This window comes from Astatotilapia calliptera, chromosome 2 (genome assembly GCF_964374335.1).
Source record: "Astatotilapia calliptera chromosome 2, fAstCal68.1, whole genome shotgun sequence".
Classification (NCBI taxonomy): domain Eukaryota; kingdom Metazoa; phylum Chordata; class Actinopteri; order Cichliformes; family Cichlidae; genus Astatotilapia; species Astatotilapia calliptera.
In genome coordinates, this window is record NC_137423.1 from 12,202,414 (window position 1) to 12,227,746 (window position 25,333).

The 25,333-nt window shown below is 40.7% G+C and overlaps 1 protein-coding gene across 4 annotated transcripts in view; it reads right to left on the minus strand.

Annotated features, from left to right (window-relative positions):
* LOC113032114 (protocadherin-1-like) overlaps positions 1 to 25,333 on the minus strand; it is a 281,958-nt gene that overhangs the window by 4,331 nt on the left and 252,294 nt on the right. For 2 of the 4 annotated variants that reach the window (XM_026184789.2, XM_026184793.2), the window contains exon 5: positions 2,136 to 13,176. The exons of 1 other annotated variant lie outside the window; for it this stretch is intronic. In XM_026184789.2, the coding sequence (XP_026040574.2) occupies positions 12,749 to 13,176 (428 nt within the window). In that variant the 3' untranslated portion in view covers positions 2,136 to 12,748. Of the gene's footprint in view, positions 1 to 2,135; positions 13,177 to 25,333 lie in introns of those variants that run through there. One more of the 4 variants, XM_026184811.2, reaches the window with a different exon arrangement.

Sequence of the window (25,333 nt, forward strand, 5' to 3'; positions counted from 1 at the left end):
ATGAACATCATTCTTGTGACAAGCTAATGGCTGTTGCAAATTCTTTTGTGTCATCGAACCCAATTCTATTTATTTTTCACAGTTTTATTGACTGACTCATTTCAGCTTTCCTAAAAGCACATCCAGTGACTGAGAGCCTAAATCCTTGCAATCTTCCTGGAAACTATTTTAGACTTTGGTTTGTACAGTGGATGTTCACAGAAGGGAGTCTGCAATGTAAAAAGTATAATTCATGTGCAGTTGTTCAAGTTGTATAATGAGAAACGCCAGTTTGTGGGTGTTCCCTATTTTCCTTGACCCCGTTAAGCAAATATAGATGGTTATACATGTGAATTTATTCTTCAGATGCAAATATTGTCTAAATAATGTGTACATTTTGTTTTTCATATGGTCACTTTGGATATGGACGAGGGCGTGTGATGTAGATCTGTGCACCAAGACATCAGCGAACAAGAGCAAGACAAACCAGACACAGCGACAGGTCGCCTTCAAAGTAAAAGCTGCACATTTTGAAACAAGAGGTATACAAGAAATATTAAGCACAGTTCCTATGTTCATCACTTCATGACAAAGTTATTGACCTATGGATGAGTGCATGAGTGCATATATAGCAGGTATATGACTTAATCATGTTTCTTTTTAATTTCATAAACCTTGTTGGTTCTTAAAATGTTCTCTCCAAATAAAAGTTTTCACTTTTTAAAATTTGTTTGCTTGTGTGAATTGTGTCTTTTTTTTTAACATAAATTATCAAGGTATTCATGTGGACACAGAGCATCACATTTACTTCAGTCAGCTGTTATTTGTGCATCAGCTTAATAAAAAAGCGATTAACAAACTAACTCATGAAAGCAAAATTATACCTGCTGGTTCTCTGACTTTAGACTTCAAATGCTCGTTCTCATCCAACTGTAGTGGTGTGAGCTGTGAAAACATCAGTGTATGGGGCTTTTAAAAAAAAATAATAAGAAGAAGAATTTATAGATTTACAGTCTAATAACTATTTTAGAATAAATAAAATGTCCTCCACTGAAACAAGGATATGATGTCATCATCATCAGTGGAGACTGGTGGATAAACGTACAACTACAAAAAAGTTATCACATAGAATTTTGCTATTTCATTTTTTTCTTTTTTTTTAATGGCAATGCATGAGTTTGCCACAAAATATTATTATATATAGTCTTGTGGTTTGTTCAGGGGGAGCTTTGCTAAGCTAAGCTGTGCAGCCATGTTCTCTTTAGAGAGAAGAGGCTTTTCTCCTGGAAACAAACCACACTTGTTCAGTGTTTCTCCTGTTTCCAGTTTTTTATTTAACATCCTAACCTGTCTGAGATCAGAACGTGCGATGCTCAAAGGCAGGCTCCACCTCAATGTGAATTTGCTGGTAGGTCCACTCATTGGAACATTGGCAAGCACCTTGAATGTTTTTCACTTGTGAATCTCTCTCACTGTAAAATGAGGAACTGCAAACTGTTTGGAAATCACCTCATAACCTACAATTTTACTCTAACACAGCTTCAGCCTGGTACGCTGTGTTGGTGACTTTAAACGTGTGATAGTGTAAATGGATCACAGACATCCTGTTACAAGGCATTACTGTATATTTGAATTGCTTCATGAAGGTAACGTAGGTCCTTGTATTTGAGTTCGTTCAGATTATTTTCTTAAAAGTGTGATGAAGGCTGTAATGTCTTCCCACTTTTATAAAATCAGAGATTTTGACGTTGGGAAAATACGCTATTGTTCAGGACAGCACCACCCACCCTTGCATCGTTGAATGGTTGAAGGCACTGCAAGTCGCAGTTTTTGATATTTATTTGATTGGTTCTTTTGTGTGATTTTGCACTCTGGCACATTCAGTGGCAGGGAGATTTACAGGAGGCTTTTGTTTTTGATTGGCACGTTCAGATTTTTCCCAAGAGCTTTGCTGACCTGCGCTGCACAGAAATATGCCAAAGACATTTATTCACTGCAGAAACGTGCATAGCAACATTTCTTAATCAGAAACAACGGATCCAGTATTCTAGATTTTATGCTGGCCAATAAGAGCAAGCCACATTGTTTTCTAGTAAAAACACGTGATTTCATTGCAGACTGACACCTGCAAGACAAACTGAGCGACAGCCGGGATGTTTCTTTGACTGATGTATTTTATTGTAAAGCTATAAGGAAGGAGTAATTACAAGATATCATTTCTTTGATTTGCTCAGCAAAAATAAAAGACCACATTTTTTTTTTCAAATTCAAACATGCGAATGTTGATCAAAAGAGAACAGATGAGGCTCAAACAAACACATTACCCAACTTCCTCCAAGAAAATTAAAAGACTGAAAACAACAAAAATTCATGTACAGTTTGTCTTAAGACTCGGCTGAGATGAACATGAGAGAACAGAAAGCGGTAAAGCAGACGGGTGACTGGAGGAGGCGCACTGCCAACCTCCGCTCTGAGCCTGACGCATCACTCCTACATTTAATAGAGCCTACGGTACTTGAGACGATATAATCCTACAGGTTCAAGGTCAGACTTCCTTCATGTTGTTTGAATATATATATATTTTTTATTGACATTTTTTTTTTAAAAACCTACACTTGCATGTACATAAAACTGTACAAAAAACAAGGCATCACTAGCATTTTTCCTATATAAATATAACCAACCAACAATTAGGCTACAAACGTGGACTTCCTGTAAAGACGAAAAGTGATTCGGCGGTTCTGTCCTGCTGTTTTCTTCTCTTCTAAAACAATATGAATCTTTACAACATTCTTCACACAAGGAAGCCCAATGCCACCGTTTAGAATTTGTTTTCTGGGATTTTTACCTCCAAGGTTACAACAAAATAATTTTAGGACCCTAAAAAATTCTCACAACCACATCTCAAATAAATAACTTTGCCTTTCTCAAAAAAAAAAGAAAAACAACAACAACAAAAAACCCCTTATACAATAGTTATCTCCACTAACATCACTTTGTGTGATGATGATAACCTTGTAGTTATTTTTTCACTGATTTGGCTGATTTGCGGTCCCGATTTCTTCTCTTTTTCTTCTTTTTGTAACCATCAGATATCTCTGGGAGATAAATAAATGACATCAAAAGAAGTGATTATAAACTGATTAATTCCTTTCTTCAAAGAATTTTAATGGAGCCCTTAAAGTCCTTTTAATTTCAGCACACAAAATAACACATAAAAAGCACAGATTAGCACTTTAGGAGCTCCAAGAAATTCTGTTTACTTTAGTTTCTCTCCAGATGTCACATCCTTTGCTCATCATTACCAGAAAAATCGACGTAGTTACGTGAGATAAGTACGTGATTCTGTAATTTTGTATTCTTCCCCTTTTTTTGTTGCATCACCCAAAGAGATCGCATAATGGTAAAGGTGTCTGCAGGCACCGTCGACAAAGATCCATTTCACGCAAACCAAGACGTGGCTCTCGTCTTATTGTCGAGATCAACTGTTTTATGTTTTGGGAAATCAACATTTAATTTTATTGATTGTGTAATCGCAAAATAACTAAACTTTCACATTCTCCATTCAGCTTGCCGGGTCTGGCTTTCAGTCACGATGGAGTAAAGAAATAGAAAACACAGAGTCCAGTCTGCCTGCTCAGAAAACAGATATCATCATCATCATCATTTACATGCCGCGTCTGGTAAGAAAACAGCAACAACCAATTATATTCATACAGTATGTCTATAGCAGTGTTGATTCCATAACATTGATAAAACAACTGTGACAACAACAAAAATGTATAATATTTATAAAGTTGGTTTGTTTCATGCTCAGCTGAAGCTTCGACTGCGGAGACTCCAGCCTCAGTATAATACACAACCAAAAAACAGCAAGCCACTCCAAAGTCTATCACGTGATTTCATGTGGAACTCGTCTGCAGCTCTCATGTGATCGCCCGCCTTTATTCTGTAGACTTCTGCACACCAGAAGTGCAAGTCAAAGAATCCACCGGTTACCGTCACGCAAATCAAATTAGCATGGTGACAATGGCGTTCAAATGGTGGCCAAATGGTCTTTTCATCAAAAATAATAACTAAACCTCAAACATGAGTTTAGAGTCTGATGCAGTAATATTCAATGTAGGACCCAGGCTTCTGGTGCTCAAAGTGGTAAAAGTCATGACGGTTCAAGTACACTTAGTTCAGCCTCTTTAAAGTTGTTTACAAAAGTCAACATTGAGCGTAAAACTGACCCTTAAATAGATCAGGCAAAGCAGAGATGTGGCAGTTATGAAGAATTTCAAAAATAAACAGAGGTCTCTTGTTTCCCTTTGAAAGCTGCCGTTTATTTCTGTGACTTAAACACAATTATCAATGCAAACGCCCCAGATATAAAAACACTGATTACACGAGAGCCACAAAGTGGTTCCGGTCTAAATATAAGTGGACAGAAGAAAGAGAGAGGAAAGATGAATTCACTGAGTCGTTATGTTACCGACAGACTCACGACACCGCTGACAGAGTCAGCCCGAGGAGGGAAAAATGCTGAATTAAATCAATCCCGTTGTGTGTTAGAACAAAGTGAACCTTTTGCAAAACCGAGTAACTCGCAAACCAAAAACATTCACCTTTTGTTCAAACTGTAAAATCCACCGTTCAGCTGAACTCACAGATATAGACGTGATCCATAAAGGGACCACCAGAGTTCCACAGCTGGATCAGGGCTGTTCATGAAAATGTTTTAAAAGTAGGAACTACAGACTGCGTCTCAAACTGTACTCTCCTAAAGCTGATCTAATGAACAACTCTGGACTGTTGTACAAAGCAACAGCATCCACTTAAGAGCTGGTTGTTGCTTATCCATTGATCTTTGTGTTGAAATTTGAGTGACTTTTCATGATTTAGAGTTCAACATAATCCTTCTTTATCTTAGCCTTGGAAGATTAGATTGCTTCTTTTTTGCTTCTTTAAAGTGAATTTAAGCTTCAGGTGAGAGCGCCAAAACAACCCATGAGTAAGGCTCGAGAGTTGGTAACACGTGTATGTCAAAGGTATGTCACAACGACTCGTGTCATTGTTAAGCAATGACTATAAATAAGTTCAGCTTTAAGAGTCTGACGACTTGAGACAGTCTGCGTTTTAGGAAAGCAAACTTTTCTCCACTGTTAAGTACAGCTGTGGATTTCATACATAAATAATGCCTGTCAGTAGTAAACCAATGTGTATTTTAAAAATAAACCGTTCCTGGGAGATGTTTATGTGTTGGAGTCATGAATCAGTCTATAAAGTGTTTCAGAAGCAAACTATGGTAGGGCACTTTAGCTGTTAATAATACATCAAGGGTAAACCAATGTTTTTTTGTTTTGGTGGTAAAACATTTTGAAATGGCAAAAAGCACATTTTTAATTTAAGGTCTGCGTTTTAATCCTAAAACAGTTTTCACGAATGATTTTGAGAGGTAAACTTGCTGCGTTTTATTAGTAAAAGCTGCACAGAAGTATGAAGGCGGAAAAAGGAAAGAAAACTGTAGATACATATGCATTAAGTTGCACTCAGCTATGAATGTCAAATACAGTTTCTGATCAATATCCTTTCCCTTAGAGATGCTTATATTTGATAACGCATCAGATTTTTTTATAAAGCTCCTCATGTCTGTGTTTGCTGACTGAAAGGACGAACTGCAGCTGACTCAAGCTCCATAAAAAGATTATACATTAAATTGCTGTTTTATTTCTTTCTCTCAGGCCCAGCTGAATATTTTTATCATCTATATTTATTCTGGAATATCTAATATTCTATACTTTGGCAGAATCAGAAATAAACACAGATATACTCTTTTTCTGTAACTGGAAAGCTCCCTCTATTTAAAAGCAGCAGGATGTGAGTGCACTGCATGCAGAGACACCTGTGTTCTGCTAGGGGCTGATGGGTGGTGGTGGATTTTGGGGTTCACGTGTTCCACCAGGGAGCAGGAAGTGCTTGTTTGAGACACCAAACACTTATGGTCATGCAATGTTTTAGATCGTGCCCCCCCTCCAAAAAATAAATAAATAAATAAAAATCTGTGTCTACTTTTAATATTAGCCTCAGATTATCATCCCTTTTTAATAAAGCTGGATTAGGTGACCCTAAACCCTCCCTTAGTTATGCTGCTGTAGGCCCAGATGGCTGCCTTTCCCTGAGCCTGGCTCTGTTGGCTCAGGGGTCTTTATAGTAAAAAGAATTTCTCCTTCCTCACTGGAACCCTGTTTTACTTAAAAAAAGTAATGCATTACACATTACTTGTCATGTTTCTTAAAAGTAATGCAGTATGCTCACCAGAGAAAGTAATTTGTTACACTACTCATTTATTAATTTCTTGTTACTATGCAGGCGTATCTGAAACACATTGTCTCATAATCACCAGTTAATGTAAACCTCACGCTACAGTCCCACACACCAACATAAATCCTTATTCCTGATGAGGATATACGATCCTTCAGTATTTACATATGAACACAGCACAAAGCAAAGATGGAAAAGAGACTTCAAAGCCATCGCCACAATGATTCTAGTTTAGAAACATGAACAGGTAGAAACTGAGGTGTAACCCTGACTGCTCATCACTGCCTCTGTTACCTGCTGACGTTCAGTCTCTGGCTGCTGGGCTGGAGTCTGCATACACCCACATTTAATTTCTGCATTACTGAAAGATGTAATGTGATTACAGCAATGTGTTCCACCCAACACTGACTGTTGCCAAGTTCTTGCTGGTTCTCCTTTTGACGTGGGGTTTTTACCTAACATTGCAAAAAAGTCTGAAATGACTGTTCCGTATATGATATGGCTGGTTGTATCTGAACTAATCAACATTTTTTTTCAGATTTTTTTGAACTTCATAGTTTGACTCTGTGCTTTACTTGAAAAAAGAACATAAGAAGAAAGATTTTCTCAAAATGGTTTTCCCACTCTGCTGTAACCTGAGCCTGACCGCAACCACAGCTCACACCTTTGGGATAAGCTGGACCACATGACAGGCTTTGTTACCAAACAACTGCAAATTTCTGTTACTGGGTTCCAAAATCTGCTGGTACCCATGATGATGTAATCGACTGTATATGGATGGATGTAGCCACCATGACCTCTCCCATTGGCTGTGGGCTCCACATTTTGAAGCATCATAGTAAGCTGATTACTTAGCACTCCACCTCAACACACAGACCCACTCATCTGCTGAGATACAAATGAAATACTGAAATTCATACATCACAGTGGAAGCAAAGTCTTCTTGTATGGGCTGTATCGCAATGTAAGCTATTTCATTTGTCCAGTAAGCACATTAGAAATGCTCAAAGTACACCGACAGCACAACTACAATTGAGAAGTCCAGTTTAGCGACTCAGATTAACAAAGGTGAGGACAAGCCGGTACTGAATGGCTAATTTGGTCAATCAAAGTGGCCACACACCCATATGAATTTAAAATGATAATAATATTAAAATAATGATGATAATAATAGTAATTATAATTCACCCTAGAACTGGAGGACGTTGTCCACAAGGCTGCAGTAAACATGGGAGTTCTGACAGTTCACACTTTGCTTCATTTTTCAGCTCCAGAGGTTGTTATTGTAACCACATGTTTAACAATAAGACGCGAACATTTACGTGTCCACGTACTTTTGGACCTCTAATATAGGAACGCTCAAGCCCTGACACATTTCTTCATGCCTGTATTAAGCATCATAAGCCTGATGTGACTGTGCAAACATGCCAGCAGTACCCGCGTTTGCTTTAATGCACAAGCAAAACTATGGGAGGCCTAAAGAGCAAACAGCGACAGCAGAGTTCACCAAAGGTCATCAGGTATTACCAGGGTTCATTTTTCTTTGTCTGGGGTTAATTGCTGCGAAAGAGCTGAGGTCATACCGATGCTATATGACCTCTCCCCCTCTCCCCTATCTTTGCCGTGCACAGCATAAGACGTCGGGCACTTGGGAGTTTATCGCCCATCCAGGCTGTGGGTAAGCATCACAGAAAATAATATAATTACTCACTCACGCTGAATTTGAAGCGTGGCAAGGGGAAAAGGAAGGAGGAAAGTCAACATGGGCCTCTAAGGTTGGCCTGTAAATAATCAATCCGAACTCTGAGCTTTAAATCACCCGAGGAAGAACGGGGAAGGCGAGGAGCGGCGCTGGGGCCTATGAACTCTAAATCTGTGTCACAGTGGGGACTGAATGGTGGCTGAATGATGGCTGACTTATATGCAGAACACAATGACCGTGTGTGCAGGTTCTTAAGAGGGAGATGCATCAATCAAAAATCAAATATTGTCGAGGCAACGGAGAAACCTCGCTTTGAACCATACACAGCCCACACGGAGAGCTTCAATACACCAAATGCTAAATGCTAAAATAAGAAGCAATTATGCATCAAAAACAACAGCAAAAAGGCAGCGCCATGAATCACTGTGAAACTCTTGGTGAAGGCGACTGTTTGCCTAATAGAACAATAACACGACCTCTGCGTGACCCTTCCGATAGCCCCAATTTGCCGTGTTTTCTTCGCTGGCAGCTCAGCTTGTTGGCATCGCTTTGATGTTCCCTCTTTGATTGTGAGAAAAGGATGTTCATGTCACATGCTGTAAAACATTAATGACTAGTCATTTAGGCTCATCAAGACTTTTGTGCTCGTGTGAGTGAGACAGTCACAAATCTGTTGCCTTTTTCTGGAAAGGAGCAGTTCTGGAAATGACAACATGAGGCAGATTCACTTTCTAGCAGAATTTAATATCTGTCATGTATAAGTCCCATATATGTGTAGGATTAACTGAAGAGGTTTTTTTTAATTAAAATGAACATTTTCTTTTTTAATTGATGGACTGACAAATCTGTGGATAAAGCTACTGTCAGCTGTTCTCTTTTTCCCAATGGCTCGTCACAGTGAGCAGCTCCGCACGTTTCATTTGTTAGATTTTTTTAATGCTGAACGCCCTTCCTGACGGAAGCCCAAAGGTACATCTGTCTCCTTCCAGAATCGAGTGGGTCAGGCAGATCTGCTGGTATTCAGATTACAGATCAAAATCAGTTTTTTTGGATGCAGAGTCTGCACATCCACTTTTCATTTTAACCAGTCTTTGCAACATTACCAGATTTTGTAGCGCCTTTCAACAATTATTAGAAGACATGAAGAGTTATATTCTCTGTACAGTCTTAATTTGATGAAGCTGTTAAGGCAAAGGGATTTATAATTTGAAATTTCTAATTATGGACACCTAGTAGATGTGCATTACTATTTCTTCTCCAGGCCCAAAAATGCAAAAAGAAAAAGGTGCATGTTATGCTGTGTTCAGACTAAATGCAAAGCAGAGTTTTTGTGTTATGTGATTATCTCTCTGGTGACACAAACAGAGGCGGCCATGCTTCTATTAGCCGAGAGTCTCACAGACTGTGGATTCTTCTGATGCAGCTGACAATCACACATGGACTGGTTAATGCCTATCTTACTGTCTGCGTTTATGGGTAGTAGTTTTATATGGGGACATGAATAAAAGAGAATAAAAATTAAAGAGAGGGCCTTGAGAAAAGTGAACAAAATTGAACGACTTTCTTGTAAATTCTGAAAATATGTTGCTTAATTTCAGCCATCAGTTGTACTTTGCTGGAAGTAGTTCTATGGGTGAATATGTGCATGTTCTGAAATGGCTCTTCAATAAAACTCAACATCTGACCTTGATTCTAGGTTGGAGTTATACAAGCCTTCATGAAAATATACATCAGAGTAAATGTAAATGTTTTAATCAGTTGCCTGAGAAGCTGTCAGGTAAATCCCAGGTAGGGATGGACGCCGATGAAAATAATCTCACCACAGTTTTTGCTTTATTTTATGACTTTCCAGTTCAGTGTGAGACTAAATGACTTGTTCGGGAGATTTTTTTGCAGCACACTCTCTCACTGTGCCTTTCCTTTCATCCATCCACTCCCAGCTGGCGTGCATCACTACAGGTGAAATCTCACATTATCCTCAGCAGCCATTAACATGAGCCTCAGAATGAATGAACTTCCAAACCAGCTCACTTTTACTGGTGCAAATTATTGCCGGTAATATGCCAAGCCTCGGGTTGTAATTAGAGTTTCTGTGCTGTGCTGTGCTGTGCGGAGAGGGTGTTAGCGGACTCGAGCCTGTACAGGTGTCATTAATCCTGCATTCCTATGCGACTTCAGCACTGCAGGAAATGGCAGCCACCTCCCCCGCTGCACACAGCTAACAGGTTTAATAAATACTTCTGCTAAACGCCGCACGGCTCGGCCTCACACTGAGAAGGTAAAGAGGTGGGAAATAACGAGCGGCGACAAAGACTGGAGAGCTCTTCCTTCAAGCTCGAAAAACAGCAGGGAAACATTCACCACAGTCACCACAAGCACACTGAAGCCCACCACAGCTGTAAAGGATAAAGGAGCCATAACACTCTGTGGACTGTCAGCATCAGGAAACCTACAGCTGCTTTGTGCTTGTGGGACTGCCTCCAAAAACAAAACAGGCATCGCGAACAACATCTCCGCTCTCTGCTAAGCTTTGAAAGATTAAGTGAAGATTTTGGAAATCATTAATCTTAGATTATATTCAAATACTTTCAAAAAGTGAGCTCCCGACGTTGTGGCCTTCCAAGCTAGCAGTGGTAAGAAGTACGACATGGATGTGATGCTGATGATGATCACTTCTGAAGAAGCAAATAAAATCAGTAATGCTTCCTGCACGCTTTAAAATGGTAAATGGCCTCATACTTATTAAGTGCTTTTCTACTCTCCTTGAGCACTCAAAGCACTTTATACTACAAGCCTCATTCACCCATTACTGCACCCTAAAGTGGTAGCAAACAGAGCAATATTACACTCCCTGTGGATATTCATGGTCTTCCGAGGATGAATCTCAAGGATGATTATGGTTTGATTCACAACTACAAGAAGATTTTTATGAAATAATGCCTGAACATTCATGTTCTTTGGGGATGATGCAAACATCAGAAATGTTGAGATCCAACAGATTGCAATGCACAGGTCATGTTCTGCTCCCTGGAGTGTGAACCCTGGTATTTGAATTCCTTCTAAACCTTTCCTGTGATGTCACAAGACAAACTTTTTATTGAGTCTGAAATAAAAGCTTACAGGCTGTCACGGACTAGAGCTACAGCTATGACGATTCTCCATTAACACTTTATTGAGTTGTTTATTTGGATCAACTGGATTATAAATTTTAATCTCAAAAGATCTGTGAGATCTGGAGCCACTGGACAAACTAAAAGCTACTCACTTAAGTTCAGAATGATATACAGAAAAGCAGGAAGTCTTCAGACTGGAGAAGCCGAAACTCTAACTAATTTGAAAAGCTTTTTTAAAATTTTTTTAACCTTTTCGGCTTCATTAATGCAAATGCTCGTAATCAATCCGTTATCAGAAACTGCACAATAAACAGAGTAATCATTTCTTCTTTACGATGAACAATGCTGCCTTAAGCTGAGCACTTTAAACTTTTAGGTCTCTCACATGTGAATGTATCATGGCATCGAAGATAATTCGATGCCAGAAAGAAAAATGATCAGTTTGATGCAAGAAAACCGTCATTTGACTATTTTTGGATACCCTTCTGTAACATTCATGTTTAAGTTTATCATATTATGGTATACTACTGACAACAGCATGAATAATATAATCGCTTCTTAGATTCTGAGACTCTGAAAGAAGCACTTAGGTTTCCTTCAGTTCTGTATGAAGTTGTATCGGTGCGCCTCTAATGTTTCTGCTTCCTCGTTAACGTAAATTCCACCGTGTTCCAGTGTTGGACAGCAGAGGAAAAATGATTAAAAAGTCTTGTGTTTGTAACTCGGCACCGTTGGTGATGCTCAAGAGTCCAGGTTCCTGCAGTGTGACGGCGAATGCCACGGCATCATTTCTCTCTACATGCAACCATTTTCAGTCCAGTGTTACATGAAGAGCTGCAGAAAGATTAACGGCCACGGATCCGCTCTGCCACAGCAGTTTCCACTGTCACTGTTTGTAATATTTACAGCCTGTACAATGAAAAAAAGACTTCTCCACAGCAAAATAAAGAAAAGAAACCCTAAATATCTCAAGATTGGAAAACAGCTGTCTTTCTACAAATGTCTCACGTTAACGATGAGCTGCTCCTGACAAAAATAAGCCAGTTGATTTGATGCAACTTGGCTTAAAAACATAATATTTCCCTGTGTCTTCGAAGGTGACAGAGAAAAACTAGAAAGAAAAGTAAATCCAAAAAAAGAAAATGAGGATAGATAGCAATACACAGTATACTTAAGTAGGATTTACAAGAAGTTATTTCCCTTCACCCCCCGGAAGGTTTGTTTTTTGTTTTTTTCCGTTTTCCGGTCCCACACAGCAACAAAGCTAAAGCAACACAAAAAATCCAGCTGAAAAATGTGAGTAGCTAAATAGTTTCCCATTTAAATTATCACAACAATGTGGTGTAGTTTACATTCCTTCCAAAGCAGCTCAAGCCGCATTTTCATTAATTGATTTTGAATTTCTTCTATTTTACATGTGATTGGTTTTTGCAGGGGGTGGGGATGTCTGTGGGTAGAGGTGGAGGGGGCTAAAGCCTTGTAGGTAGATGCATTTATAAAAAAGGTAAAAGGGGGAGTAGGTGCTGTGGCACAGCAAGTTATAGGCACAGGGGGCAGCTGTGAGGGGGCGCGACAGGTGGTGGCGAGCAGCTGGGCGATGGGGAGCGCTGGGCGATGAGTGTGGGTTTTAAGGTGGAGAGCTGTGCCCTCACAGGTAGATCTCCCTCTTGGAGGTTTGGCCGGTTGGAGTGGTAGCTGAGTGGTACTCCACCGCCTGGCTCAGCGGGATCTCCTCCATGCCACAGTCTTTACTGGATGAATCTCCGCCACTGGGGTAGGCACTGCTGTAGGGTGTCATGAAACGCATGTTGGCCACTTTGGAGCTGCTGCCACCACCGCCACCACCTGGTCCACGCTCCTCCATCGGCAGGGGCTTGGGGCTGCCGTTGGCCATCAGCTGCTCCTGCCCGTCCATCTCTTGGTAAGGCACGAAGGTGGAGAGCTTGGGGGCATTCTTGGATACCTTGCGGTTGGGAGAAGGCTGGCCGGGCATCCAGCAGGAGTCAGAGTGGCCAAACTCGGTGCACTCCCGGGTGCATTTACCGGTCATTGCCACGTCGGGAAGAGGCCTGAGATCTGCAGAGAGACACAACAAAACAGAGAAGAGAAAGCATGAGTACCGTGGAAACAGCAGCGCGAGGAAAGGTGGGAGATGAAGATGACATTACGGTGCAGAGGTTTCACATAAAAAGCCTGAGATAATAAATAATAAACTCTAGTCTGGGCTTGATGCACCAGCTGCAACAATAGCGATCCAGATTAGGAGGTTTTAAGGATTTGGGTGGGATAAGTTCAAGTCCTGTCCTGCTTTTGTTTCCACTATTACTCTCGGGTGAGGTTTAGACACTTTAAACTACTCGGTTAGGGTTAGAAAGAGTGTTTTTTGGTGTTTTCTCAAGGTTTGGGTTAAAAGGAGCACATCACACTCAACCACTGCAGAAAAATATATTTGCAGTGACAGCCCCATCTCACTATTGTCATAACCCAGTGGGTTACACACTGCTGCCAAAGGACATCTTGTGCTTGTATACAACAGCAGCTTTGACAAAATGCTATTATTTGCCACATCTGTGAAGAGAAGCGCCTGTAATGTGTCTTTTTGTGGAATGGTCTTTAACGGTGTCTGTCTGCTATTCTGAGCTGTATAGGTAGTGTCCCGTCGCTTGTTGTTGTTGTTGTTGTTGTTGTTGTTGTTGTCTCATCTCAGCAAATGAGGCCCCAAACCTGGACCTTTTAAAGCTAATAAATAAAAAGTCAGAGAAGCTTTAGAATTGATTGTCACTCCATGTCACCTTAGCTATATGAATATTGGCTAAAATACAAATGAAGCTTTGAAGATGGGAGTTTTGATTACATTTGCAAATCTGCAGAATTTGATTGAACAGGCCGGGGATACGGACACAAGGATTTAAGATCTGTATTTAAGTTCGGGATGGATATGCCCATTATTTCCTTTCTCAGATTTGAAGAGAGCAAGCTGGACTCTGATGCTTTTTCTTCTTTGCAACCTATTATGATAAAGCTTGGATTCCGGTTACTATAGGCTAGCACTTTTTTCCAGGTATATGCATATAAATACCTCCAGCAGTAACAAATGTGTGTCTGCAAGTCTTTCTTTTTTATTGTTATTTATTAGGTTGAACTTTACTTGCTGTTTTGTGCATTAATGCTCATCTGTGGGATTTTGTCTTATGTAGCAGAACAATTTCCCCTGAGAGTTTGCAGCTAAAAGCCAAAGTTGGTTGTAAATTGCATTTGACTACAGTCAGATAAATGTGTTTGCTGAATAAATATTGGTATTTATGTATCCAAAGATCTCATAAATGATGCTTTTGTTCTGTAAAATCTAACAAAACTGCAAGTGCAGTGTCACAGTTTAGCTGTGTACAGGCTGGCGAGAGCAGGAGATGCTGATTAAAACTGTCATTACCCCTTTATCCACACGCAGTTCTCTCTATTTGAAGAAAATTAATTAAAGCTCTGTGTATTTTTAAAGTCACTAATAGTTCACAAAGTGCCAGGAATTTGTTGCTGACAGAAGGAATGCGCAGATCCAACGATGGGCGCTGAGCGTGAAACAGGATCAGCTGATTTAGTGAAGGAGGGAAAAACACGCTCAGGTTCATTAAAATATTAATTAGGTTTCGCAAACAGCCACTTAAGGCTAAAATAACAATTCTGTTACTGCCTTGTTCTTGAAAAAGAAAAATGACATAATGAAAGATGATGGCTGCAGAAAAAAAACATCTGTGTTTTAGTGTGTGATTATTACGGTCACGATTTCTCAAATCTGGATTTTCTTTTTTTGTTTTTCTGTAAGTTGTTGAAGCTTCTCATCCTGTACCTCTGAGGTACCTCTGAGGTACGGAGGCAGACAGATGGAGACTGACAGACAGACGCGGGGCTGAGTTCGCATTTTAAAGAAATCACAGCTTAGAGTGGAAAAAGGTCAGAGATGGAAGCAGAAATATCAATGCGTATGCAGAAAGTAACCTTTCTCCTGTGCGTGACATTAGATCATTCTTTGATACTAGAGGCTAGGGGCTCAAGAGGGGGCAGAGGAGGTGGCGGTCCTCCTGGGGGATGGCGCTTATTTCCCAAAATGGCCTCTGCTTCATGCATAATTGAAATTCATTGCCTCCTTTTTGCAAAAAAGGAGCTACAGTCGGCTTTTCTGTCTGTTTGCGGCTTGATGTGTGCGTTCTAATCCCGCGGAGTGCTGAGTAGCGGACGCGCTCTGTCTTTTTTCAACGCTTCCCCTCCCGTATTCTCACGGCCGCCGCTGCCATGGATTTTAGTTTTTAAGCACTTCCCATGCAAAAGCAAGGTGCTTGCAAAAATGTTAAGTCATGTGCGAGTGGCTGCCGAGTTCAGAGCGGCTGTTTAATAAGTGCTTTGCCTCCAAACGTCGTGTCAGCAGGAGGCTTATAGAGCACGGACTGCCTCAGAGCTGTACAGCTGAACACACTCCAAACTTGACTCACTTCCACAACAACAGACGAAGGACTCAGCACTTGAGTTCAGCTGGACTACTGTGTGCACGGGAACTTTGTTAAACTAAAGCTGCGATCACTGCCATCGACTTTGCCGGTGGGAGAACAGTAGAAACTTTATTAGAAAAGTCTTCCAGGAGCAAATATTACATTCGGCTCTGTAGCATTTTAACCAGTGCCCACTGAACAAGGGAATACTGGCAGGCAGCATTTACACGCCAGCATTTCCTCGTGGTTATACACATGCATGGAAGTTACTTTCAATTCTAATTTGAGGGATTGATATTTACAGTACTTATGACCTAAATTATTTATAATAGCTAATGTGACACAGATTTACGTGATTGCAGATTTAGGCAGATTAAACCGAAGCTTTCGAGTTGTCACTATCAAAACAGAGGCTGAGCCCAAAAAGCTTCACACTCTCTGGACTTTCAGGAAATTTGATCTTACCCATCCTGCTCCCCTGACAAACAGATTACAGGCCAGGTAATGCATGCAGGCCACCACAGACGGTGTCAAATCTGATCTCATAATTAAAGCTAGTCCTCCCACACAGCAATCACCATTTGGCCCAAATGTGGCCTTGCACTTACAGTTTCCTTTAGGCCACATTTGGCTTTGGCTAATCCTGCTAACTCAAAGCACGGCTTGAGTTTTATGTGGCAAACTTGAGGTGTGCTGTTGGGCCACATCTGGCTACCAGAGCAGATCGTGCCAGTGCCACAACTGAGCTGAAAGTGCTTTGAACAGCTGAGATTTGGTGTGTTTTCTATGCAGGCTGTTCTCCTTTCCGATCTCGAGACTCTGCACAAGTTTAAAAAAATTCTATAACAAGGGTTTGTTCACTTAATGTTTAGTATAAGGGTTTTTGTGTTCACGGTTCTACATGTTTAAGAGTGGCATCAAATGATACAGGACAGGTTAATTCAGGCAGGTCTTCAGTGACCTCCCTTATTTTCAACTTTAAGCTTTTTACTTTTAAACCCATTTATTTCAGAATAATCTGTTCTGTCTATAAGTCGATCTTGCACTAACCCTGCCAAATAGAGTTACAGATGTTCCTCCTGGAAGGTTCAGCCCCTCTGTCTGTCACTGTTTGTCATCGCGAGTTCTCCGACACTGTCAGAGTGGAGTGTTTTTCTCAGGGGAGCCATCTTTGAACAGGTGATGTTTACAAGAGTAACAGGAGATAAACAGGAAGCTCACCTTCTGTTCGATCTTTGCAGTCACAGCACAGTTCAATCAAACTGTTGTTTCATGCCTCATTTCAAATGAAAGCAGGCAAGTCTGGTCAAAAATACCGTACATCACATCTGTGTGTTACAATTAGGTGGAAAAAATGTAAATACATGTATCTATTTAATGATGTTTGACATTTTTACTTGTTTCTATTCATATATTGACACGGTTTGTGTTTTTTCCAAATTTTGGCCACCTGTCCCTTCAGAAGAACTGGTACGCTTTGTTAACTGTATGAGAATACAGATACCAATGAAGTCTTCTAGTTCTACAATTTTGTTTTACATGTACACTGACAATAAAGGGCTATTCTATTATATTCTATTTTTCAAAAGATATAATAATCTCTTTCCTTTCACGACAGATAAATGCCATTACCAATTAGCAGTAACATTAGCACGACTTTAAATGTCTCACAATAAGAGCTTCTAAAAGCTCTAATGGTGGTTCTATGGTTCTAAATCGGAAACATTTCTTTTTACCATGGATTCGTTCCTAACGATTTTTAAAGATGTCTCAGAAAGCAGTGATAAGTAATAAGTGTATAAAATATGATACAGGTGATACATAACAGGTGGTGTGCAATTGTGCACAAATAGAATTAATGCTGCAGAAATCTGTATTACAATAAATGTATCAGGACCCGATAGAAAGTGCAGAGATTAAAAAATGTTCAATCCAGTTTCAAACACTGGCCTTTAACTCTGAGCAATATTTGCCAATTTACAGAGTACTCTATGTGTTTATTTAGTTATACGAAACTGTACGTATGCATGCACATTCCTGTATGATCAAAGACGGTATACAACCTAACAAAACTCCAAAACACTCACTGAACTCATTAAAAAGTACAGGAGCAAATCAGAGCGTGAACCTGTATCCGGGCCTCGGCCCAGTGATCTGTAACTCTAATCACAGAATTAGGGCTGATGGGGGTCATGTTTGTCCTAATTAGGCACAAGCACTAATTGGCCTTGTTTTTTTGATAGAGCTAATTGGCGAGCACGATGGGAGGAAGAGTTTGGGCGGTTAGGGTTGGTTGTGGCTAAGATGTGAGATCAATAACGATTTTGGCTAATAAGGCCTTCCTCTGTTGGTGGACATTAGCTGGGTGCTGCAACCACCGCCGCCGCTCCTTCAGCACAGATCTTCATCAAAGACAGCAAGAAGGCTGATCAGATGTTTGCGAAGGCTGCTGACTCGCCTGCTTTTCCTGACTCTCATTAGTGGCTGAAGCACAAATGTAATTATCTGAGAACTTTGTCACCACATCAATTAGACACAAACTTTGACTTAAAGCTGGTGGGACTCATTTACTTTCATAGAGTGTTACCGTGTTTATATTAATGCATGTTTTCAGTTCATATCTGACTATTTTCTTGTACTGCTTTATTGTATTGATATCATTTTCGTTCATTTCATCTCAAACTTTGCTCTGCAGCTTGATGCCCACAGCATGCACTGGTAAAGTTGTCAGAGTATGTCTGTCTGTGATATGACCCTTATGACCCTTATGACCAAGAGAACAAGCTCAAACTCAAAAACATAATAAAAAAGATATTTTAAATTAGCAGTGGCAAAAATTTCTACAACAGCAGTATTTCTATTTTACTATGTCGACGGGATGCAGAGAGACTTCACTGTTTATGCGCGATGTCTCAACCCAACCGGTCGGGGCAGATGGCTGCCCCTCCCTGAGCCTGGTTCTGCAGGAGGTTTCTTCCTGTAGGGAGTTTTTCCTTCCCACTGTCGCCAAAGTGTTTGCTCACAGGGGGTCATATGATTGTTGGGGTTTTCTCTGTATGTGTTATTGCAGGGTCTACTTTGCAACATAAAGCACCTTGAGGCGACTGATGTTGTGATTTGGCGCTGTATAAATAACATTGAATTGAATTCAATTGATGTGAGGTCTATTTTCATCATTAGTTATCATTAGAGATTTTGAGCATTTGCCCTTCTATAAAAAAGAAAAACGTTTTTTGAAACTAACTGAACACACTAGAGCTCCCCAGAGGATGAACCCCTTCCAGAAAACATCTTGCATTTTTTTTTACCTTACATTTCTCGTGTTCTTTGCCAAAGTGTAGGGGCACACATGGTCAGCTGTGTGGTGGCAGAAATATTCACTCAGTATAGTCATATACCTCTGCATCTGCGTAACATGAATAAATGTATGTGGTGTAGTAGCATTATTAAGTTGCATTTTTATGTACCTTTGACCAGTAAATTTAAACTCATTCATTTAGATAGGGCCTTGGAAACAGCTGCCCAGATGCATCACAAAGATGACTGCTAACTGACAAGATCTGCTTCTAAAAGTTCTTGTAGTCAGCACGAACGATGTGGGGGAAAATGGGGTGATGTGATGTGCTGAGCGATTTCGACAAGGGCCAAATCATTAAGATTGAATTTGACTGGAGTATCATGGAAACTCGTCAGTAGTGCTGAGTAAACACTGAAAGTTGTCCAGTGAGGGCTGTCTTGTTTGAACAACTGTGATCTATGGCAACTCCAACTCTCAACCTGCATTACTCAAAAGATCTGCCGCCAAGATCGGAGCGCCTGATCGCACGGGGTACATTCAGAAGCCTCATAAAGCAAATCCCTCACTGGGCGGGGTCGTAATGTTTTTGTTGAGAGGCACTGAGATGACTGGTATGATTAACCATCTGACCTCCCCGGGGTGACAAACATCACAAAACATTTAGCAGTTTAAAAAGTTCCCTGAAGCACCAACAGCTGCAGCTGCAGCATCGTTCGGCGGCTTCAGCCTTCTTGTCAGCTCTTATGGGAAGTTTGAAAAGTTCTGGGGTAACCCCCGGAGGAGGAAACGCTATCTGTCTTCCCCCTTCTACCCTCGGCAAGGCTCGGCTTCGGTGCTGTCAGAGGGCTGAAACACTGAATTCAAGGTTGCCTCTATTAGTCAGGGCGATTTAAAATGGAGTAGCCCTCCTGAGTTTTTTCCCCCTGTAGCCCTTATCTGTACTCTTGAGTTCCAGTTAACCCCAGGGACCCTCACACGCCCTAGCAACCCCTCTCCCTGCATAATACACTCCGCTACCTTGGTCACCATTTTCTGGTCAAACTAATTAGATTTCAGTGTCCCCGCTTGGGAAGATGTCAGTGGTATGAAATGGAAATAATTTCCAGATGAGTATCTGACATTTTACGCTGTCGACTGGAGTAAAGAGCCCAGGCGGATTGGCTCTCTCTTTCCCTTTTTTCCCCTCCTCCTCTTCTCCTTCCTCTTTTCCGCTCCATCACTTTAGTCTCAGAGATATGCTAAATCCTCGTGCTTCCCCCCGCTCCGCTCGGTCCTGGGTGATAAATGGAAGCAAATGTACACAAAAGAGAGCTTCTCTTTTTTCTGCTTATGCTTGAAGTGTTAATGTGTTTAATTACTTTGAAGCTGGATTTTGCATGTGTGTGTGCGTGTGTGTGAGAGAGAGAGTTTGTGTTGCAATAAAAGCAGCGGCAGGAAAACCTTCAATTAATGTCTTTTCTCTGTCTATGACAATAGCTCCAATTTATCTTATAGGAACAATAGAGGAGTGAGAGGAGGTGCAGCTGCTCTGAATGCTCAAAGACATCCAGGAGAAAGCGGACGACGTGCCGCTTCCCCCGCTGCAATCAGCGGTGATGCCAGCAGCCCACATACACAGAGATACCTTCGTTTCAGACAATTCACTGACTTGCACTCCCTTCCTGGAGGCTATAACTATGGCGCTTGGATCAGACTAAACCACATTTCATTTCTTTGAAGAGTTTTCATGGTTTTTGTGCCAAATCAGGTGATTGCAAGGCTACAAATTTGCCATTTATTCCAATGTGCATGTGATGATCAAGCAGGAGGCTCAACAACGATGTTGCCTGAAGAGTCTTAGCATTGATAGTCCACTAAAGTCATCGTAGAGCAAATGACTAATTATTTTGCATGGATAGCAAACTGAATGATCTTCTTTTTCAGTATCTCTTTGTTAGTGTGTATTTATTTTTCCTATTAACCTGGAGCTCTAAAGTCCTGGGGATAGAGAGCTTATAGATGAAGTCACCAGCTCTAGCTTGGCCTAGTTTTTGTGACCAAGGTCCATCTCCGTCCGCTCACCTCCAACTGCTCACAGCAGATAGCCGGGTTCTGCCAGAGGTTTCTTCCTGTTAAAACGTACTTCTTCCTTCCCACTGTCGTCAAGTGTTGCTCACAGTGGTTGTCTGATTGCTGGAGTTTTCTCTGTATTACTGTAGGTCTTTACTTTAGAATACAAAGAACCTTGAACAACAACTATTGTGTGATTTGGTGCTATGTAAATAAAAGTGAACTGAGGGTGCAGCAGTAGTGCGGTAGGTAGCACCATCACATGACATGGGTTTAAATCGTTTTGTTGGCTATATGTGTGGCATTTGAATCTTCCCTCTGTGCATGAGTGGGTTTCCTGCAGGAACCTCAGCTTCTTCTCACAGTTCAAAGACATCTAAGTTTAAATTGAGTGTAAATTGGTGTGCTCTATGAATGCCTTTTTATCTATGTTACTTAGGATTGTACATTGGATTTTTGCACACATTGGTCCTTATGCATTAAATATCAGAAAAGACTCCAGTGAGCGGTAAAAAGATTTCCAGTGCTTACAAATCATCATTCTGTGATGTCAGGAAAGGGCTAAGAAACAGCCAATTTCATAACTATAACATACACAATAAGATTGTAAATATAAAGGAATGTGCTACTGTTTTCATTCTTTTGTGGGATTTGCGAGGAAACAATATTGTATAAATTTCATATACAGAAATCAGACACTTTCCCTAAAAAAGTCCACCAGTGCAGTAACACAGCAGCAATTTATACAGCCAGCTTGTCATGAAAATATAAATGCAATGTTCTAGGTATGACAGCCTCATCAAAACTGTGTCTTGTTAACATACAAACCAGCAATATTGAAATTCTACCCTGGCAGCAAGTGGAGACACACCAGACCTGCAGCATTTTGAACAGATTCCTGCTCTGCATTGCTCCGCCTCAGCTACCAAACCTTATCCACCTCCTCGGTTTGTATTACACCTACATGTGTTCCAGCCTTTATTTAACCCTTCATACTCTACCAGGACAAAATCCAGAGCTGTGACGATCAAACTACTTCCCAGCTGAGTGTAATAACAGACAGGCATTGTCGCTGTGCACGCAGCAGAAGTTTTTTTCCCCCGAATAACATAATTATCACTTTGTATTACACGATAAACACACACTGCTGTAAACCTGGATCTGCAGTCACAATCACACAGCGCCTCAGATCAGTAATGCTTGTAAAAACACACCAACATTCAGATCTCCTCAGTGTGTGCTGCACTGTGTGTTCCTATTAAGATTTCACAGGCATCAGTCTAAAAAGCTTTTCAAAGTGTTCTCCCAATTGTTAATGATGCTTCTAACAATAACACGCCATTCAAATGGAACTCGCCCCGCTCTGCTGCTGTCACTGAGGTTTCAGACACTCTGAACTTATAGGATCCTAAAAGATCTGAGCCAATTGTGTTCGTGCACTGAACCCTGTGCACATATCTTCAACTGTGAGGTGGCCAGCTAGTTAACTCTTGGTCTACATGCATGTATTTCTGGGCTAACTATGCATAATGTGAATTAGCAATATGGCAGCTTTAGCAGAATTTTAAAGTCGAAGGTTTTACCACAGATATCATATGATGTCTCTGTATTGGAATCCATGGGAATTTCAAAACAGCACTGATTGTGACAGAAGAGAAAAAAAACAATGGAATAAAAGTTAATTTAGATCATGCCTGAAATTAAATACTCGAGAAAAACGTTCTCTGGTATTTCTTGCTAAAACTACTTTGTTATGTTAACAGCAGTATTGTGGTTCAGGTTAACATCTATACACCATTCCACCATGTCCCATGTAAAAATACTCTTTGCCCCATATTTGGTCTATTAGCCCAGCACTGCTAAAACGGCACTATTAAACATCCTGACAATGAGATTTCTCAGATATGCTCTGTTGCCTTTTTATTTTCAGCAGCATTTCATCTCTGCTTTTTTACACAGCACATTTTGATTAGAACGTACATTAGACTTTAATTTTCAGAAGAAAACATTTTTTTCATAATTGGTGAACTTATTAAAATCAAGCTGTTTCTTCTACGAAAACCAGGTGGCTAATTGCCATGGTTTTTTTTGGCTGTGTCTTCAAAACATGCGATGAATGAAATGATTTGTGTATAAAAAAAAAAATAAAATGTTGTTTTTTGCAAAGCTGCAGGAAGCTTTTTGATAAACAATACTGTCGCCCTGATGCACGCTGCTTTGTGCGACTCCAGATCTTTACAAAGAGGTTAACAGGACTCATAGACTCATTATTTGGGAATTGTGAGCCACCTTGAAATAAACTGAAATGATCTTTTCAGGAAGAAATGGGTACTGCGTTCAAAGAATCATTTGATTGACACTTGCTGCACCTTTCCATGATTTTTTGGGCCCGGTGGCTTCCTCCAGCCGAGCTCGCGGGCTTTCTATTTGCTCCATGCACACATGAAACAGAGAACGTAATTGAATCTGCCAGCTCTTCTTGACTATCCGCAAGTCATTAAACAGTATTGAAATTACAGTTAAAAGGAACCGTTTCAAGAGGCTTGTGGTGCTCAGAAAAATTCATTCCCCATTTTACAGAAGCTCGGTTTAGCGATCGTGTTTGAAAGATGTGCTTTTGGGCCAGTTTTTGACACAGAAGTTGAAGAAAACCAGCGAAGCCACTTCAGACTGCATTTAGGCCAGATCCATTCCTAGGGCTCTTTCTCTCCCCTTCTTTTCATTGTTTAGTATCTCTCTCCCTCTCCTTCTCTCGCTGTGACCCCCCAGTCTGGCTCCGTGCTGAAACCTTGCCGGATCTAATTAAACTTTGGGCAGATTAGAACTTTGCCTTGTCAGTCTTTATTCATGCTTAAACAAGTTATTACTTTTTGAGAAATTAAATTAGCCGGCAATTAATTAATCGACACAGAGCTGGGAAAGAGGACGAAGGGGAGGAGAGACGGAGGGGGTGGGGTGGGGGGATAAAAGTTGAGGAAAAGATGGCAGGAAAAAAAAGGGGGAGAAAAGAAGTCAGGTTTGGCAGAAAATGAAGGAAAGGAGTCTGAGATTTATCACACAGATTTGAAGGAAAGAAAAAAGAGGATATTAGATATTTAAACGTCATCAGTTCTTTCACTAATTAGCAGGAGAGCGCCACACAGATGAAAATCATTTGTGTTTTTTTCTTTCGAACATTAACATTTGATGCTTTCAGAAGCCCCTCGCTCTCCCTTCATGCCAAGATGTTATTAGACAACCCCCCCCCCACACCCCTCTTTTCTTTTTTTCCAAATCCAAAATTAATTCACCCCTTGACTCCCTCTGAAGGCAGAAGAAAAAAAAACAAACCGACTGAGAGAAGAGAAATAAAAGAGTCGTTTCTTTGTTTCTGCTTTTTGCTTCTCGCTCCATCGCCTTTTCTTTTTTTTTTTTTTTTTTGGCAGTGGCAGTGGTGTCTCCTCCTCTGTGACATTAACGTATTGATTGACACGTTTAAAATGAGTCCCCCTCCCAAATCTCCCCTCTGCTTCCTGCAAGGTCTAAATCCATTTCCTGCTTAAAGCCCGGGGTGTCTAACCAGCCAACCAACCAAACAACAGGGCAGCCGAGGCGACAGTCGAAATGAAATACTGGAGGGGCCGACGAGGCCAGAGCAGACACGCTTCCTTCATCGTGTCTTTCTTGCTTTCTTCTTAACACCTTCTGGTTTCTTTCATTTAATCTCCATGTTTTGTCTATAATCCACCTTTTCTTGGATACTTGCAACTCACCTAAAAGTCCATCCTTTCATCCAGGGCACTTCATGAGGACACTTATTGTGAATTGGCACAATATAAATCAAACTCATTGCAAAATGTATTCATGCATTTGGAGTGATTTCGACAGCTTTCCATGCCTAACCTTTAATTTCCTAAACGTCTACCCTTCTGCATTTCCTTCTTTGTCCATACTATTTTCTATTTCCCCCCTCCTGCCTTCCTATCATCTCTCCTTTCTCCTGCTTTTCTAAATAAGATAAGATAAGATAAGATAACCTTTATTAGTCCCACACGTGGGAAATTTCCTTCCAAACAGCCTCTCTTTCTTTCCGTCTCCTTTCCCCCTTTTAAGATCTAAAAGATGATTTTACCAAATCACTGTAAACAAATGATTCCCAAAGGAGACGGGACCAAAGGAAAAACTGAGGAAAAAATTTTCACTCTGCAAACTCTGGTACAGTTTTGTTCTTTCTGCCCTGCTTTCTTCCAATATGCTTCCTTTTTCTGACTTCCTATTTCCTTCCAAACAGCCACACTCACCTGAGCTGCATTTACACCTCTTCTGCTGTTCAGTCGCTCTTTATTGATTCTGGACTAATTCGTGCTTAACATCCCTTCCCGGCTGATCGATAAGCCGCTGCAGCATCTGCTCGGCTCTGAGCTCA